This window comes from Melopsittacus undulatus, chromosome 7 (genome assembly GCF_012275295.1).
Source record: "Melopsittacus undulatus isolate bMelUnd1 chromosome 7, bMelUnd1.mat.Z, whole genome shotgun sequence".
Classification (NCBI taxonomy): Eukaryota; Metazoa; Chordata; class Aves; order Psittaciformes; family Psittaculidae; genus Melopsittacus; species Melopsittacus undulatus.
The window spans coordinates 21089506-21108678 of record NC_047533.1 but is presented as its reverse complement, the minus strand read 5'-3'; the positions used below and the strand labels follow the sequence as shown (position 1 = coordinate 21108678).

The 19173-nt window shown below is 34.0% G+C and overlaps 1 protein-coding gene across 5 annotated transcripts in view; it reads right to left on the bottom strand.

The window, feature by feature from the left end:
• The window catches only part of PCDH7 (protocadherin 7), a 290346-nt gene that overhangs the window by 262993 nt on the left and 8180 nt on the right, over nucleotides 1-19173 (bottom strand). Inside the window, exon 2 of one of the 5 annotated variants that reach the window (XM_031046922.2) lies at nucleotides 4056-4662. The exons of the other annotated variants lie outside the window; for them this stretch is intronic. Within the exon in view, the coding sequence (XP_030902782.1) occupies nucleotides 4609-4662 (54 nt within the window). The 3' untranslated portion in view covers nucleotides 4056-4608. Of the gene's footprint in view, nucleotides 1-4055; nucleotides 4663-19173 lie in introns of those variants that run through there. 5 annotated transcript variants of the gene reach the window in all.

Here is a 19173-nt window from a genome sequence, read left to right as displayed (position 1 = left end):
AAGCAATATTGAAATTGAAAACCTTGTAAGAACACCAGGGTTGCTGAAAATATACCAATGTATAATACTTGCTACAATCATTTTTTTAAAACTTATATAATTCCCAGGACAGTATTATCACGTGATCTTCATTTTTTATAGCCCACAGAAAAAAAAATAAATATAATGAAGTGATATGTTTGTGTTTATATCACTACTATGTTACCATGTGACAGTCATCTTCCCAGCTATTTGATGGATGATTTGTGAGTGTACAACAGCCTGTCCTGTATGAAGTAATAGGGATTTCAGGACATATTCTGATGAACCATGTTAAAGGTCAGTAGCTCACACATCTGATACATTTTTTTCAAGCACTGTCAGCTGTTTTGATCAATTCCAAGCACTCAAGTGGATAATAAAGATTGATTTAAACCACAGGTATCTGAATTTGAGAAACATGGGCTTTGGAATGGCATACTACAGTAGTGACAATGAATTGCTTTATATAGCTAAAATAATTCACATTTAGTGTACTGCTTTTGTGAGTTTTATACATGGTGAAGTTGAAATAGCACTTTTATTCTCAACACCTATTTCTCATATAATTCACAATTTATTGTGGGTACTGAAAAATATCATACTTGGCCAGATACCTTTTTTTTCCCCCTAATTTGAATATTGTCTCTTCAGCCATCTAGGAATTATCTGAGTGTGAAAGAATGATATTTAGGTGGGGGTTTTTTTCACTTCAAAAGTGATTCAGTACTTCTTTACAATTTAAACTTGAATCAAGTTGTGATATTAGCAGTTATACTCTATTTCTTTCACTGCTATTAGCCATTTCAGAGCTTTCAGATCTGCATGAGCGCATTTTAATGAGAATACCCAGGATCAAGAGGATAACAAAGCCTTTCCAGATCTCCTACCATTAACCTTAATGCATTTTTATTAGCCTACTGCAATGGGAAATTCCAATCTTGCCTCAAGAAGTGAACAAGAACCTCTCAGAACTTTACATTGTCATAATTTCCTGAGATTCATGCAATACCACTGATAACTAGTCACACTCTGTTCAGGGGCAGCTCTTGGCAATTTGCCATACCCGTGGCTGTCCTGAGCTAACATATTTCTCAGTAAGAGTTATTTAAGTTCCTGCTCAAGGAAGGTGTAGGGATTTCAGTTTAGTGTTAAGTGAGGGAATATTTCAATTGCCACTTTACAGGGATATATGGTAAAAGTATCATGGGACATATTCTACTTTCAGTTATATAAATGTAAAATTAGGATAATTTTTTCTAGTGTGCTTTTATACCTAAGCTGAAATGAAAAATTGAGTTCACAGTTCCATTGATAATATTGCTACAAAAAGCAGTTCCAAGTGGATAGTGAGAAATGCTGTGGGCAGTATTCTTCCCATGAGGTTCTGCTTAAAAGTTATATATTAGAAAGAGGAAAACACCTCCGATTCTGTAGAGCATTGTGATTAGAGTAGCAATAGTGATATTTATATTAGAAAGACTTCACCTACAAAAAAAAAAAGAAAAAAACCCAACTTTTTAAAGCTTTCAGAGAGTCAGAGAGCCAAATTAAATCTAGTTAAAAACACACATACCTACCAAATAACATTATTACTTTGTTTTGCTTTTTTGTTCCTGTCTTTACTTTTTTTAAGCTGAGATCTGAAATGAATGAGCCTACAAATAGTAGTCCGCACAGATGCACAAGCCTGATGATAAGTAATTTTTTAAGTGTGTGCAAAAATACGTATTTGTGAATGCAAAGTCACTTAAAAGTCTACTTGATCTTTTAAATATATATATATTCAGTCATCATATAAAACTTCATTTTCCATACTGAAATATGTATGTACATGAACATCTTGGCAAGTCATTGTGACAGTTTTTGGTGGTTTGGGTTTTTTTCTTTTTTTTTCTTTTTTTAATGATGTTCATTACTAGAATAAAATAAAAGCTTTCCGAGTGGATAGAAAAGTACTATCTATAGTAGGGCTACGATGGCACATGTCCACTTTCTCACAAGTGAATATCTATAGTTCTAGATTATCAGCATGACCTTGTGCATAGTTTTTGCTGACGCCAACCAGCACTCCATCCACAAGAGTGTTTAGCCACAGCTCAGCAGGCAGTTTGAACCCAGACATCCTGTTTTGGAGGGTAAGAGAAGTGTAGTAGCTGGTCTTGTAATGAACAGGCATGATCCTAAAAATTAAATTATGCTAATTAAATCAATATTTGCATTAAAATGTAAAAAGCACAAAATGAAAAAAGAAAATTCTAGAACGTGATTACCAAAACTCTGCAGCAGTTGTAGCTGCATTAGCTACTTGCCTAGTCCCTAGTACCAGAACAGAAAATAGACATTTCTGTATTTTACAAATGTACATACATATTTATATAAAAATGCAACCTGTTTTTTTTGTTTAATACTATGTTAAAGTTGCAGTTCATATGCATAGGCAGAAAAAGGTCAAAGCCCCAGCAAGTTGCAGTTCATATGCATAGGCAGAAAAAGGTCAAAGCCCCAGCATACAAGGTCAACTTTTAAAAAGAAAGGGAAATAAACTACAGATATAACTAGCTTAGAGGCTATTTCAAAAGAAAGCAAAAGCCTCTAATTTTCTTCTACCAAGATAGTATCAAAATAAAATTCTACACTGATATTGCACTGCAAGATACTACACCAAACACATAATGCAGATAAACCTCAAGTAGGTCTCATCAGAGAATAAATGTTGAAACTGCAATGAGTAATATACTAATCTCTGGCATCCTCTGGGAATGTGATAATTTAGAAGGAGACTATGCTGACATTTGTAACTCCTTATCACAGATACTGTATTAGCTGTTCTCTTCTACTGGACTTTGCCTGCTGGGATTACTGGAGAAGAATTGGATACTCCTGAGTATATTACAGTGAATTTCAATCATTTCCAAAAGCCAGCAGACAGATGCTTACGTAAGGTAGTCAGCCCCCTGATCACTTTCACAGTGATTCATCAGGGTGAATGAAACGGTTATACAGTTCTCTGACTTGCCAGAATCTTTTCTTATGTAGGGCAGTAAGAATTTTTATGTCCAAAAATTTGAAATCCTCACATAAACATCAAAAACCATCATTTTTCAGTAGCTGCTAGAAATGCAACAAACTATTTTAATGTGCTGCACTGAGACTGTGCCACCAGCAACAAACAAAACACAGTAGTGATCAAGCAGTGTATAAAATTCACTTCAGAATTTGTAGCTCTGTGCTTGGGCAGTTTATGCTTCCTAAAACAAAACAAAAACCACAAAACAGAACAAGGAGTGATATAAACATACCATGTCTGGCGATAAGTAATATTAAGCTTCTTGTTGTGAACAGGATCTGCCTACCCACATAAATTTACACACGCACACACCCACCTTTAAAAGATTCTTTATAAAATTAAATGGAAATGTTTCAAATAACACTGCTCACTGTATACCTCTGAATAGTCAGTCCTATAAAATATTACTGTATTAATAATGGTAACTAAAATTGTAAAAACATTCATACTTCAAACACTTTCTGGCTCCAACTTTCTTTACTCAGAAATACTTCTCATACCCCTTCTTCATCCACAAGCATTTATCTTCAGAGTTTACACATCATTTGAGTACTCTTCTTTAAAATAACACATTTTGCATAAATGTTTTAGTTTTAAAATAGTATATTAAGTCTACTAAAAGAAAATAACACACTGCTAGTGTATATGGGCGCAACTGTTTTTCCAGATTCTTTATTATTTGAATTCAAAGGTTATACTATAATAAATGCAAACTAGATTATGTGCATGTACAGGTGCTAAGACTCAAAAGTTAATGCTAGCTAATAAAAAAAATCCAGAGTAACAACTTTTTTTAAAAGTAATTTATTCCTTTTCTTTTTAAATTATTTTAATAAGGATGAATACAGTAAGTATATTTACTTATTGTTTTACTGTATATCATTAATAATTAATGCAAAAAATAATTCAACATTGCAGAATAGTAGTTCTTTAAAGTAAAAAAATTTACTATATCAGAGGTGGCAAGTAAAAAACACTTTCTATTAGTATTGGACAAAACATTGATTACTGAAAAAACAAGCTTTTTAGGTACTGAAAACAACTCTATTGATTTAATAGTAAGTCTGAGAATAAAAAGTATGTAAAAAATATTAACCTTAAGCCCTGTAAACACAACGTTCATCAAAGTGTGCATGGCTGTGTCTTTTATTTATTTCTGTATGTTTGACATGTGAACTCTGTTTATTTTTAAAAACAGGAAATAGAAACAGTAAGCCACTGATACTTGGGGGTTTATTTCAAAATATGTTCAGTTCAAGATCAGAGAAATTGATAGAATATACCTCCTCAAAACCATTTTGACAGTCATTGTCATCTTCTCTTTACAGGTCACCCTCCCAGTCTGAATGACAGAAATAGCTATATTTCAGGAATGAACTGCTCCCCAAATGGTCTTCTGCTAACAGAAGTTACACCTGTATTAAAGCAATAGCTTGGAGACAGACACAACTAAATCTTCCACATCTTCTCTAAATCCACTAAATCAGGGTCTAATAACATAAGAACGATGGCTTTTCTAACTATGTGTTCCGTCTCCGTCTGGCTCTTTTCCTGTGGCTCTGTGGGTGACAAATCTGCAGGAACAGGAACCAAGATGTGGCCTACAATTTTTTTTGCAGTGATTGACATTAACATCCTGCAATATTAGAGAAACCAATCACAGGAACTAGTTGTACAGTTTATAAAATTCTTTTTATGAACCTGAGATTTATAGACCCCCAGAAATTCATAGACCATATCTAAAAAGTTTGTGAAAGCAGACAAGTTTATTTTTATAATATAACCATTTATGTGTGAGAAGTATCTAGAGGAACCTATATTTTAAGAAATAAAGTCCAAATTGATTATTCAAAGTTCAGACAACCTATACATTATGTTGTTTGGGCATGAAGAACAAACCTACAGTCTATAAATCATGTATAAGCAATCATATTATACTAAGCATATTCTGGTCTCCTACGCAACTCATGTGTGAAATAAGACTGTTACAGAATCTGCCATAAAAACCCACGATACTGAGTTACTGCTGCCTATCATAGCCACTGTTAGAGTCTGTAAGGACCTCTCTGTCACAGCATCTTACTCTTCATGAAGACATATTGAATGACTTCACATATAGCTCTCATGTGCAGCTAGCAGACATTTATCAAGGATGTAAGAATCCATGTTAGTTGGATGGACGCCTCTGAACCACTTATGTTAAGATTCTCAATGTACCTCTATCTGCCTGTTCAGACATCCAGTATATTTCTATGTGCAAATATTTCAAAGTTTATTTGGTCTGGGGTCTTTTTCCCCTGCAGAAAAAAGCAAACAAAAAAAAACAAAACCGCACACTTATCCTTTTCTCAGTTGAATCTCTTGGATCTACCCCATGATTTTTTTCTACCACAAAACTGTCAGTTGCTGCCCAGCAAAGAGTGAACAAGACATGACTTTGAATGTACAGATAGATTTTTTTAAATATATTAATCTGACATTCAGAACACTATAGTTTTCTGTTTTCAAAATGAAAACTGTGTGTTAGAGTAACTGTCATCCTGCTGTCACTTTATTTCATATTTCTACTAGTGAGTTATGTATTTTAAGAGTAAAAAAAGATCAACGACAGAAACAGTTTTTATGAAGTCACAATATAAGAAACACTGCAGAATTGTATTATCACAATCCCCGGATAGCATGTTTTTTATCAAAATGACATTCCCACAAATTACTGTGCAAACACACATGGTTAATATTATAATCAGGAGCTGGATTTCTTTGAACTTCTTTAAACTACCTTTAAAATTTCACTGGTTTTGTTATTATTTATGAGTATGAGCACTGCTAGTATTTCCATCTCATTGTTTCCATTTTCTTCCTGAAGAGGTCAACTTTAATTAGTAAAAGTAAAGAGGTAAATTTACCAAACTTGCTTCAAAATCTTCAGCACTGACATTATGATTAAAGAAGAAACACTGCATTACTAAAATTAGGTCTCCCTCGAGCCTTCTCTTCTACAGACCAAACAACCCCAGGTCCCTCAGCCGTTCCTCAAAAGATTTATTCTCCAAACTCTTCACCAGCTTTTTTGCCTGCTTCTGGACCCTCTCCAGCACCACAGAGTCTGTCTTGTAGTGGGGGGCCCAGAACTAAACACAGGATTCAAGGTTCAGTACAGGGGAATGAACACTGCCCTGGCCTTGCTGGCTATGCTATTTCTGACACAAGCCAGGATGCTGTTGGTCTTCTTGGCTGCCTGGGCACAAGCTGGCTCATGTTCAGCTCTGTCAATCAGCAGCCCCAGGTCCTTTTCCACCAAGCAGCTTTCCAGCCACTCTTCCCTAAACCTGTGGCATTGTATGGGGTTGTTGATGCCTGGATGCAGGACGCAGCACTTTGCCTTGTTGATCCTCATACCATTGGCCTCAGCCCATTGATCCAGCCTGTCCAGATCCCTCTGCAGAGCCTTCCTATCCTTCAGCAGATCAACACTCTCAGACAATTTGATAATGACATATGCAGATTTATTGAGGGTGCACTCAATCCATTCATCCAGATCACCAGTAAAAATATTAAACAAGACTGGCCCTAACACTGAGCCCTGAGAGACACCTCTAGTAACTGGTCACCAACTACATGTGCCACTATTCATTTCCATCATTGTCACTTTTTACTTAAAAAAGTTATGGTAAAAAGTTAATTACCATTTTTAGAAATGATGATATAACCTGGAATCTGGAGAGGTTATCTATAAATCACCTACATTTTGCTTACTTTCCCAACCCCCAATCATTTCCTGTTTCCAGGAAGCATATACAGCCAAGAGGCAAGAGGGCCTCCTTCAGCAGGCCCATTCCCCATGTTTCCATCATCTCCTGCCACTACCAAATATACTTTTCCATTTCTACATGCTCCAACAGTCAAAATGTACAGAAATACCTTAAAATATTTTTTTAAGTATAGGCCTGTACAGATTAGATATAACATGCACCCTGTCAAATCATAACTGAAGTCTGCTTCTGAAAAATCACAGTACAGCTGGAATCTCAGTTTACTCACTTAGAAGACACCTAAGCTACTCTTCTGTGATCAATGTACAGAGAGGTCCAAGACACAGTACATGCCTAAAGTACATGGAAAAGCTTGGCTTCTGAAGGTATTTATCCCTCTTTTATTGATGTCATCTTAGATAAGTAACTTTGTTAGATGACAAGCAAGCTGAGGTGAGACAAAATGGCCTAAGGGCTAAACTACACCTTAAAGTAATAAACTTAAAAAAATATGACCCTTCATTAAAATTGGTTCTTACCTTGAGAACTCAAACTAATGTGCATATAAGGGTCTAACAATACTTCTGTTAGTCAAAGTACTCATACAAGTATTCATACAAATGAGTTAAGCATAATTCTATTGTATCATATATGTTAATTCAATCTTTTGCAGAATTAGACTAGTATAGAGAACTTTTGAAAATAACTGTGCAGTCAACTTGCATAAAATTGAGCTTATTTTAATAGTACAAAATAAGACTACTGTATTCTAACATTAGGCTGAAACATCTAATATATTTTAATAATGAAACATAGATTAAGAAAGAATTTAAAGATCTATTATCCTACAATCAGTATAAATATATAAATAGGAATTTAATTCTGATGTAGTAAACAGGAAGAAAACATGGAAGATATAAAATAACAGACATCATGTTCACAAGATAACCAAATTTAAATTCTAGTAAGATGTTAAAATCCATTGCATTTCATACACTACTGTACAGTAACCTAGTCGTACAGAAAGTACCTTAACATTTCTAAAAGCTGAATATAGTAACCGTATGATTTGTGCTTGTTTGCAGTTCCCTCAGGATCTATGGCAGTCTAACCAGATCAGGGATCCGATTCTCACAGCACTTGGACTCTGACTTGCAGTTTGGAATCCAGAGTGTGGACAAAATTCTGCACTCAGCAAGAGCACTGGTTCCATTACTGACCTCTGTGAAAACTGGTAACATACTCGTAAAGCAAAAAAACAAACAAACAAACAAAAAAAAAACCCAACCAGCTATTATCTGCTTCTTATAGACAAGAAACCAAAACCATAATATTGAGGGCATGTCTAGAATAAGACAGATGTTAAAGGACATTCATGAGAACACCATGTTAAGAAGGTGTTGTATTGCTCAAATGCATTCATTCTCACATGGATTCTTTCCTACCTCCCTTTAAATCCAAACAAGGATATTTGATTAAATATATATATTAAAAAAAGAAAAAAACCACCCCCCCCCCCAAAAAAAAAAAAAAAACAAACCAAAAAACCTACAACACAGCACACACAAACTTTGATGTGATTTCATTATTTTACAAAGGATTCATTGGCAGGTGATCATGGAATATCTGCTGTTTAGAACTAGTCTAATACTTTGATCAAGTTTCAGCCCAGGACTCAAAGACAGTATAATAGTACTAGATCATACAGAACTATATCATTCATTAATGTAATGATGTAAATTGTATTACTGGATACTGTTCACTGGGAATAGTAGTTTGCAATGGTTTTTATTACCTCTGCTCTGTAGTATAGATGCTAATCTTTTATTCTTCTTAAATTCTAACAATAGGTCATCAGTGTGTTTCTATTGCTTTGTCTGCACCTTTCTTTTCTTTCAATGCCTGCAAAATCTCAACACATAATTTAATAATGAACTGCCAAGATGATGGGTGAATGTATACCCAGAATTTTCCAGTCTCTTTCTTTTAAATTCTCTTAGCTCCCTTTAAAACCCTTGTGTGATAAACCTTTAAATTTTCTTAACCCCCTCTAAGGATGCGCTATAAACTATGAATCTATTCATAGCTTGGATCATTAATGAGTAAGTATACTCCTTCCCTTAAAAAGAGCTGGCAGAGGCGTAACATTGCCTCGTTTTCCCACTTCACTGTCAATTACACACAAAGTCACAGAATAAGCTTCTCACAAATCAGGCTTCCTAGGTCTTGAATTATGGAAAAGTAGAGAAGATGGGCACTATTTCATTTGTTCTTGAAATACATAAGCCTCTTTTTGAAAGAAAAGTAGTAGTGAAAAACAGAGGATTAGTTATAAAACTGATATTTCCTCTGTTTACAACATAGGTCAGACAGACTGATTCCAAATTTAATTTGGGGTGTTGATTCATGGAAACAGAAATCACCCTAATTTGGGAAATTTTGTTGTTGGGTTTGGATTGTTTCATTATAATGCAGAATATAATAATTTGGGATTTTTCTTTTTTTTTGAGAAAACAGCATCCAAAATATTATACAGACATATACTGCTAGTCTATGGGACAAGGAAATTCTGTAAATTAAGATCTTTCCTATCTTCACTGTCTTAATTTTTACCATATTTGCTCAGACCTTCAAATATTTAAAGTTTTGCAGCAGAAGTTAATCATATAAACCAACCAAACAAAACACCACTAAGTAAAATATAGAAAGAACAAATATTAGATAATGTTCAGTTTCCACCTTTTCTTAATGTTTGATGCCTTAGTATGCAATATCATCTGACTCCTACTACATCAGAAAAATAACCTCGTTTGGTGGGAGCAAAAAAGACTGAAATGAAAATCTAGAAATCTTCACACTGCCACTGGGAAGGTAAGACTAAAAACTCAGAGTACAATAACTGGGATTAGAATACAGATCCTATAGGTCTCCAAGGTACGTTATACATGAGTAAAACTCCCATATATATAATTATACATATCATACTGCTTCCTGAAGAAACGTTCTCCATAAAAAAAACCTACACAATTTAACAGATTTACTTTATCTGGCTCTCAAAAGAGGTCTTCATAAAGCCAGCATATAAATAGTTATTTTAAGGTTCGCTAGATTAATTTATTTAAACAGAATCTTTATCTTTAAATAAAAGAAAAACCAAAGAGAAAAAAAAATTGAAGAAATTGTTTCCATCACAGGTTCTCTTTGTTTTATCCATTTATTTCTTCATACTACTTAGCTAGCCTACACTTCGTATAAGAGTCCCTTCAAAATCATTCCAAATATAAGCATAGGAAAAAAAAAAGTAGGCAGTCCTAAAAGCACAGAAAGATACAGCTTTCCTACCTATATTTCCCAGTGTCTTAAAAGTGCACTGCTTTTGATGAAGAGGAAGGAAAAGATAGAGAGCACCAGTTTTACTTCACCAAGTTATCCCAAAATACTTTTTTTAATTATTTAATAAAAGTATTTGCCAGAAATTATGGTGCTACAATTATTAAAAAATAGTTGCAAAGAAAATTCTTGGGGGTAAAGAAAGAAACAAACTAAAAATAAAAAGGAGAAATGATAACGGTTCTTTTCTATGAGGAAATTCCTGCTTAAATGCTAAATCTTTCCTTTGGGAGACAAAACAAATACCTGCAGTTTTCCACTAGAGAAAAAAGTGGTATGCAGAAAGACATCTTACTACAAGCTGGATTTCCTTTTCTCATGAGATTTTTCCTTTTCTTCCTCTAGATCACAGGCTTACAATGCCTTAAGCATGGGATAAATATTACAAATTATCAGCAAGTTACTGCAGTCAATAATCAGATTGCCAGATTATAGAACTAGATGTTCACTGACAGCATATGCCTCTTGAATCTGCAATTCTTTCTTATTAATCTTGTGGTGAACTATAAACTGTTGACTGCAGTCTATAACACCTGCCTTGCAAATAAATTGGGCTCTCTATCTGTTGTTAAAAACTTTGAAGAGAATCTCTATTAAGTCAAAAATATGAAAAGCAGCAAAATGTTTTCCTCCGAGATTCCAGGACTGAGACATGCACTTGCTCCAGATTAGCATGGCTTTGATGATATTCTGAAAATGTGAAAAAAATACCAGCTCAGTGAGTACTAACATTTCCAGACTGCTATGGCTGTGAAATTTTAACAGAAATACTATAGATTCAGCAGTCGGATCCTTCATACTGTGCTGCCTTCCAGTACACAGCTTTAGTACGATGCTTAATTACCACTGAAATCCCTGTTTTCAACCATAAACTGAAAATGTGGTTTCTGATTTTAAATACTCCTACCACACTGTGAATACTGCAGTCTGAAAACAGAAGACATGATCTACCACATTTTGATTTACATACAAGTAGCTAGGGAGAATATTTTTAGGCAAAACTTGTAATTTAGACTTCAAATGCTAATGTACCTTTGAATTTTTTAAATGTTCTTCAAAGCCTGAATAGTCCTGACTTTTTTTAAACCCAAATGTACTATACTATTTGCTAACATTCTGTAAAGAAGCTTTTTGTATGTAAATACATACGTTTTGTATGTGAATATAAATGTTACGTATATGCGATGCTATGTATATACAATATCATTCTGCATATATATTCCTAGTGTCCCTCAACGTACATGTTAAGGAATTCACTAACATTGATAAGAGCTATATATTTCATTACGCACAAAAAAAAATCTTCTCAAAGGTATTAATGTTAGTGTTAAATTAGTACTAAATATTATTATCAGCAGCAAAAAAAATGTTTAATTTTCAGAAAAGACAAGATGTATTTTATGACTTTAGGTTAGGGCACTTTCTGACCATTTCTTTCACTGAATTTATCAAGCTCATAATGATAAATGCATGTTGTCATAATCTTTCACTATTACACTGTACTGCTGCCCTAACAGCATCTACTCTTGTAAAACATAGCGGCAATCAAAAAGTTCAAAATTAACAGCTGTGAAATCTCAAGCACTCATAAGCATGTGTTTTTATCACTTCCATGCTGTGCAGATCAGGTACTCTTGTTATTTATTATTTGTGACAGTGAACAATTCCCACTTGCCTTAGTAAAAAAGTGAAGGTCTGTTTGTGTAACTAGCAAGGTGGAAAAAAAAAATCAAAACAGATTTTAAACTGTTGGAACCATTTCACAAGAACAACGTACACATACCAGAAGACAGCTTTCTTTTAGAGCACTGTGCCATGCTGACTACAGTAGGTGTTATTCTACCCTTTATGTATCCCTTATTTAAAACCAGCTTTTACAGTATGTTCTGCATTTGTGAAGAGCCTGAAATGATGGAGTCTTGGTACAGCACAGGGGCTCCTATATACTCCAGTAGTCACCCTCACCATCTTCACACTGGAAAAATGTGTTTATGATGTCCTAATGCAGTAACCTACATATAGGGTATACAGTTAGTACATAGTCTGCAACTGACCCAGAGAATACTCTGGCACCTGCTAGCTCACACACCACCAAGCTAGAATGAAGCACTACTTCCTGCTGCAATTTGTCAGACATGTTCCTCTTCCCTCTGAGCCAAGCAGTAGAATGTGTGGTTTTACAGGTAAATATTTATTTAAGCATCAACAGTACTTTATATCCTAAAGATGCAACTGTTTTGAAAGGAGAAGCCAAAGACAAAAGCATAGTTGTTATGTTTTCCTTTAGATTTTTCTTTTCTTCATTTATTTTCAGAAATGAAACACAAAGATACTGTCTCCAAACAGTATATATTTCAAATTAAAACCAGAAAAGTTAAAGATAGTAACTGTAATGGTATTGCAAAATGTCTCTATCTGATTCAATATTAGCATACAGGAAAATCTATCACAGATCAGGACAGTGAGTAAGATTTGCCTGTGGTTACAACTATTATCAGTGCACAATTACTTGCAGATCGAAGACACCAGCCTTAGATCTGATCTCATGACAGCAATCTGTTTCCTAGCTGGTTGAAAACCAATGGCTTTTGATGAAATGCTATTTATTTAGCTACAGAGAATTTGATTAAACTTAAAGGTAACAATAACAAAGCTAGTTATGCCCAACATGACATGAAATAATGTCATATCATATTTTAATGAAGACATTTAAGTGAAGATTACAAAATTATGGAATCAAATAGGGTATGTCACATGAGAAGCTTTTATGACAAAGCAATTTTCTTTAATTAAAATACATTGTGAATGCTAAAAACAAGTCTTTTCTACTGTCAATTACTGTAAAACCATCATGAAGTATGAATTCTTAGTCCTTAATGCTAAGTCTTTCAAATCCTTGGCCTTATTTAGTTTTTTCTTCGATAACAGATGGATTTTCTTTTACCCTTCATAATTTGCATCAATAGTAAATCATGAAGTCTTATAAATACATAAAGCCTTTCAGAAACATCTGATAGAGTGACCCTTTGGCCAGTCCTTTCATATTTCTGTAACACTAATTCTCCAGAAAGTTTGCTGTATAATTTGAAGAGTTCAGTCACATTGTGTATTTCCTTAAGAACCAATAAAGAAATAATATATAAAGTTATCATTCAAGGTTCCTAGAAAGGTACATTAATATTCAGTATTACAAAGTCCAAGATGAATTTTCAATTCATTCAGCGTTGTCCCAAGGTCTGAATATAACAACCTTCAGACTCCTTGAAGGCCATTTAAGTGATAAAATATTTCACAATATAACAAAACCAAAATTGCCTTATTCTGCACAGAAGAATTTCACACTGTTGCTTATTTTTAACTCTGCACTAAAAAGCAAACAAACAAATGCAGGCTGCTAGCAACACTTCATTAATAAATACTTAAAGAACTGGTGTGGCACAAAAAAGAGGACAAATTATGTAAGTGTCCAGTGACCTCTGCAAAAAGCAGAACGGCAAAGGCAGTGCCCTTTTGCAAACAGTTACACAAGTTTCTTTAATTCTAAACTAAATCTCTTTTCTGTATTTTTTTCTAATTCACAGGGGTTTTTAGTAACATATAATTTCACATATGTACTTGGAGAACTTAAACAGGATGAGTTACTGTGCTGCATCAACCTATAGTGGTTTTGCATCTGCTCAAGGCAGCTGCCAGCATCAAGTCTGAACCAACTGAACCCACCCATTACATAAACCCACATCCTAGTGAAACACCTACTGTATGTCAGTGATAGTTCTTTTCATTCCTATAAGGTACTACTCCCGTCTGCACTGTGGATATATATTTCAGATGTGTATTGTGTTCTACTTTGCATGTATATAGTAATATATTGGTAAAATACATGACCCAAACTACATATTGTAATTTCTAGGAAAAACACAGTACCACAAAAATGGGTATTGCTTTGTTTCACACCTGTTGCTGTCACTATTACTCACATGAATTAACACCTGCTCTAGAAATAGCTGAATTTTATATGTCTAAAAAAAAAAAAAAAAGGATCCATTATAATAAAGTGAGAGATTCAGATCCTTAAGATGCAGGAAGAAGAATAAACCACTAGTATGTATTTAGACGAGCTTTCTGAATGAATTTCTTAAATCACATGACAGATCTTACCCGAGACCTGGGCTGAGGTTCAGTGGCTGAACATACAGGGACTTGTCTTAAGATTTCTAGATTTCAGTGCAATTATTCCTTCCGTAAAAGAGCTCACAATATTACTTGGAAATGAAACAAATACTTCTCTCTCAAAGAAATCAATTACTATCCTTCTGTAAACTTGTGCTGCAACTGGAACGTAATTACATGCTCATTGAAAATAGCATTTTCCAATTTAACAGAATGATGAATATCCCCTCTCACTGTCATGCAAGGCACATGTTGTGTCATTAGAACCGAGGACACATTTATAGAGATAAGCAAACTAAACCATTTCACTACTCAAATTTTATGACAATGTAACTTCATTTAGAACAGGAGTGAAATGATGGAGAATAAGACCACATCTATGTTGAAACTAGCAGACATAAAATTTGTGAACAGTAAAGGTGCTAAAACAGGGACTTAAAATATCGCTGTGAAAATGTAGCATCCAGGTGAAGTAACTAACATTTTAATTTGTTGATGTTTTATTATCTGTATTTTCATTCTTGTCTTTCATCTTTAGAAAGCTTACGAACTACTGAAGGGTTTAAAAAAGGACTCCTAATTAAACAGATTTCTCTAAGCAAATGGTCAGATTTCACTTGAGAGATGAAGTGTGCTTTATAAAGTGGATTTGAATTTTCAGGCCATGTCTTCTTCCTAAGTATACCTACAAGGAGTAACACACCACTCCACAAACACCATGACCTGTCAGGTAACAGAACAAAGGTAGCTAGCCATGTATACTCTTGCTGCACCATTAGTCTGAGTAAGAATGTTTTTCATACTAAAACTAATTTTTTGAAATTATTAAAGCCACACCATTTCCAGACCCTGTCACAAAAATTATTTTACTTTTGGATATAATACATGATGAAAACCTACTCTGTTATCAAGCAAATTATACATATACACACGCTGATAAGTTAAATGTGTGAGAATTGATGCATAAATTCCAAAATTATAAACTCATCTTCTGTATCTACATTTTCTTTTAATAAAGATGACTGAATATTATATCACCCAATTTAACTTACAGCAGTTGATATTAGTCACATTTAATTGACTTCTGTGGAACTACCTATAGTTTTACCTAACATGAGATAAACATCAGCCTGAGATGTCTGAAGATGAAGGGAAATTCAGTTAAGCTAACTGCTGCCCCTACTGTTTCTGTGAAAACACTGTCAATTAAAAAATAACTTATTAACCTAACATTAGTATATATGTGAATGTGTATCTGCAATGTGCATTCTATTAATAGGCATGTGTGTGACATACATATTTGAGAATTATGCTTAAGTTTTTGCTGGAAAAATTATTTTCAACCTCGCCAAAATGCTCTACATTCACAGAGTGTTTAATTTTATTTTAATTAATGTTTCTTTAAGTAAACCAAAGGATTTAGTAATGCTTGTTTGTTTGGCCTTAAGCTGCAGCTACAGTAGTGTCCCAGAAGACACTAAGGTCTTGCATCATACATCCTCTCTGTGCAGCTTTGTGCAGATATCTCAGAAACTTTAGGGTATCTAAAGTGACACTTGGATGCATATGTTTAGGTAGCTGAATCATACCCAGAACACCATAACAGTTTCCATCATTTCCTATAGTTCATTTTTCAGTATAAGACTACATCGAGTTGTATCCCTGTAAAAGTATTGTCCCAATGAAGGGTATTTTCTCCATGGGTAAGTCCCTGGGAATACGTTAAAGCAATTCTGCCCCCCATGGATTTGCTATTCAAAGGAACTAGAGGCTCCTTCTCACATTTTACACTGCTCCAGGGATGAAAAGTCCTTGACATCAGTACATGGACAGACAGAATAAATTATGGCAGCCTCTCCTCCTTCTCCCTGAGAATCTCTGCTACCACAGAGAAAATATCTAGCACATACCACCTTCCCTGGACACAACCCTAGTCAAGAAACTGCTTTCTAGGGAGTTTACAGAAGATTCACCATAATCATAATGTGATCATGTAATGTGGAAATTTTTACCCTGTCAGGTGAAAAAGTATTTTGTTACTTACAATGTGATACCATAAAGGAACTGTTTCAGACAAGGCTGCAAGGATCTGAATTTTTGGCAGATGGAATCAGTATTCTAGTTCTACCACAAATTCTGTGAGTGATTTTCATCACATCAGCTAGTACCTACTCTAAAAAATCAACTTTATGTGTTCTCTAATTTGACTTTATATTATCTATAGACAAGAAAGACCTACATCAAATACTTACATAATTATTAATTGTATTGCTTCCAGATACTCCAAGAATGCTACTTGCAACAAGACATTTCTTTCAATCTAGGATTACAAACTGAGCCATTAGGTTGTTTGATTCAGAACAGAAAATCTGTAGCAAAATCTCACCTGACCGAATAATGTTTGTCCGTAAAAAATATACTCAGTCTTGTCAGCAGTTAATAAGGTAAATTAAGTTTTGAAAGACAAACATTATGCTTTTCTTCAGCTTCTAATAATTGTGATTCACTCTGAGTAAAATTAAACTATACTTTTGGGGTTATGCTGCAGCATTTCACAAACTAATGCTGCAAAACAGCTGTGATACCTAAATTAGAGGATTGTTTGATCGATATAAACAACAAAAAAAATCAATTTTAAATGGACCTCGAATATTATTTCTTTTCAAATTTCTAAAACCCCAAACTTTCCTCTTATCCATCTTCTTCTACAAAAAAACAAACAAATAAACAACAAACAAGTTGTTCCTCCACAGTGGTCGTATATGTTATACATCAAACTTACTCCCTATTTTAATTAATACAGTCAAAAGTTGCTCTGAATTGTGATTTTACCACTCTTGTCAATGAAAATGGGCACATCAGAGTGAGCAAACAACCCATATTAAGCACAGTTCCGCACAGATGAACAACTTCAACATGTGTCACTGACATAATTTAGGAACCTAATTGATACTTCAGTATAATCATGTTTTGAGATTTTGACATCTCAGTTAAATTGCACTAAAATAAGAAATTAAGAAGTTTTAAATCCTCCTTTGTAGCCTTTTGTTGTTGTAAATCACATTTTGAATGCCTCAACTAACCTTAGTTACTCCAGCATTAATGTGATGTTTCATCATCCACAAGAACAAAATAAAAGTGACCTTGGAAAGTCTATGTTTCCTGAAGTATATGGAAGACAGTAAGTCCATCCAAGCTTCTTCATAATATGTGTATGTTCTCTCCCTTCTCCTTGGAATTTTTTTTTTAAGCCAAAATTCAACAGACCTGGTGATTATATCACCTGCCATTTTACTCAGACATTAGGTTCACAAATTGTTTTTGCCTACATTCAGCTAAGGTTTAAAAATTTCAAACTGTGCAACTTAGTACGAATAAGAAAAAAAAACTAACATGAAAAAATACAGGATACAGGTGATTTTCATTATTTATATTTACCTAGTGAAGTGCATTTTTTAGGATATGAAGCTAGCAAAGATTTATAGGACAGGGTATTATGATATCAGCTGAAAGAAAATAATTTAAAGTACTTTCAGTAACAGGATTTTAAATGTTCTCCTCATAATTCTACTGGGCCATTCAGTATACACTGTTAGAATAACTTTCATAGTAAAAACACACAGCTTTCCATTGCTTAAAAGTACAGTCCATATTAAAAACACCATGCTTTCCATTGACCTTCATAGTCAATAAGCTTGATACATCCATTTAAATGTCAGAGTTTTCTTTTACATTCTTGATTCAAAAAATTGAATAATGAAAATTTATGTGTAAAAATAATAATATTTTAACCTATTAGATTCTGGCCTGTAAATGTTCAACTTTTTTTTTTATCTTAACTTTTTTATTAAAATGAATATATATAGTCTATGCTAGCAAAGTCCAGAATCTGGTGACAGGCAGACAACATATCAACTCTTCTAGGAAAGAAAAATCAGAAGAGAAAAATAGAGAAATAGGATTGCCTGAGCCCACAGTGAGATAAAAACACCTAAAAATGTAATAATAAGAAAAATAGAGAAACTCAGAACATAAATTACGTGGAACATATTGCATGCAGCCTAAGACTGAAAAAAGAAAATTGATTTGCAGCTTTAACAGTTTCTAAATATCTGCTGGAAGCAGACTTGCTCAGAAAACTTAGAAAACCAGTCTAAGTAGTGTACTGAATTGCTCAAATGACTGCAACAGTATTTCCTGTATAGATAGTCACTGAAAATGACAATGATGTGTCCTGTTAAGATTAGCAATTAGCAATAGCAATACTAAAATGATGAGTAAATACAGTGAAGACTTTACAGTGTTTGCGAAAGATTTAGTTAACTGACTCATAAGCGCAATGCTGCTTCTGAAGTCTGATGATTTTATTTTATATTTTAATGCAAAATCAATTCAATAAGTTTTACATCTCAACATAGCCCAGCAGATCAATAACTGCATAAACCTGCTAAAACCTGTAACAGAAAATCATTAAAGGTAAATAAATATGCCTGAAACTGCAGGCCTGGTATTTCTCTGAAACACAGCTGACAGTTGGTCAAACTAGCAAATATCTCAAACACTACAAAGCAAGGCAACTAAGTATTCAAAAAGAAAAAAAAAAAAGAGAAAGAAGAAAAAATAAGATCAGAAATACACTGCTACAGTACAAAGACTAACAGTTAACAGTCAAACTTCTAATCCACGTTCGTATTCATATGTACAGTGCCAGAGAGCTGTCTGAGTTGATAAATCAGATTTTATCCTTTTAAAGATGTTTCTTGCTACCCCTTG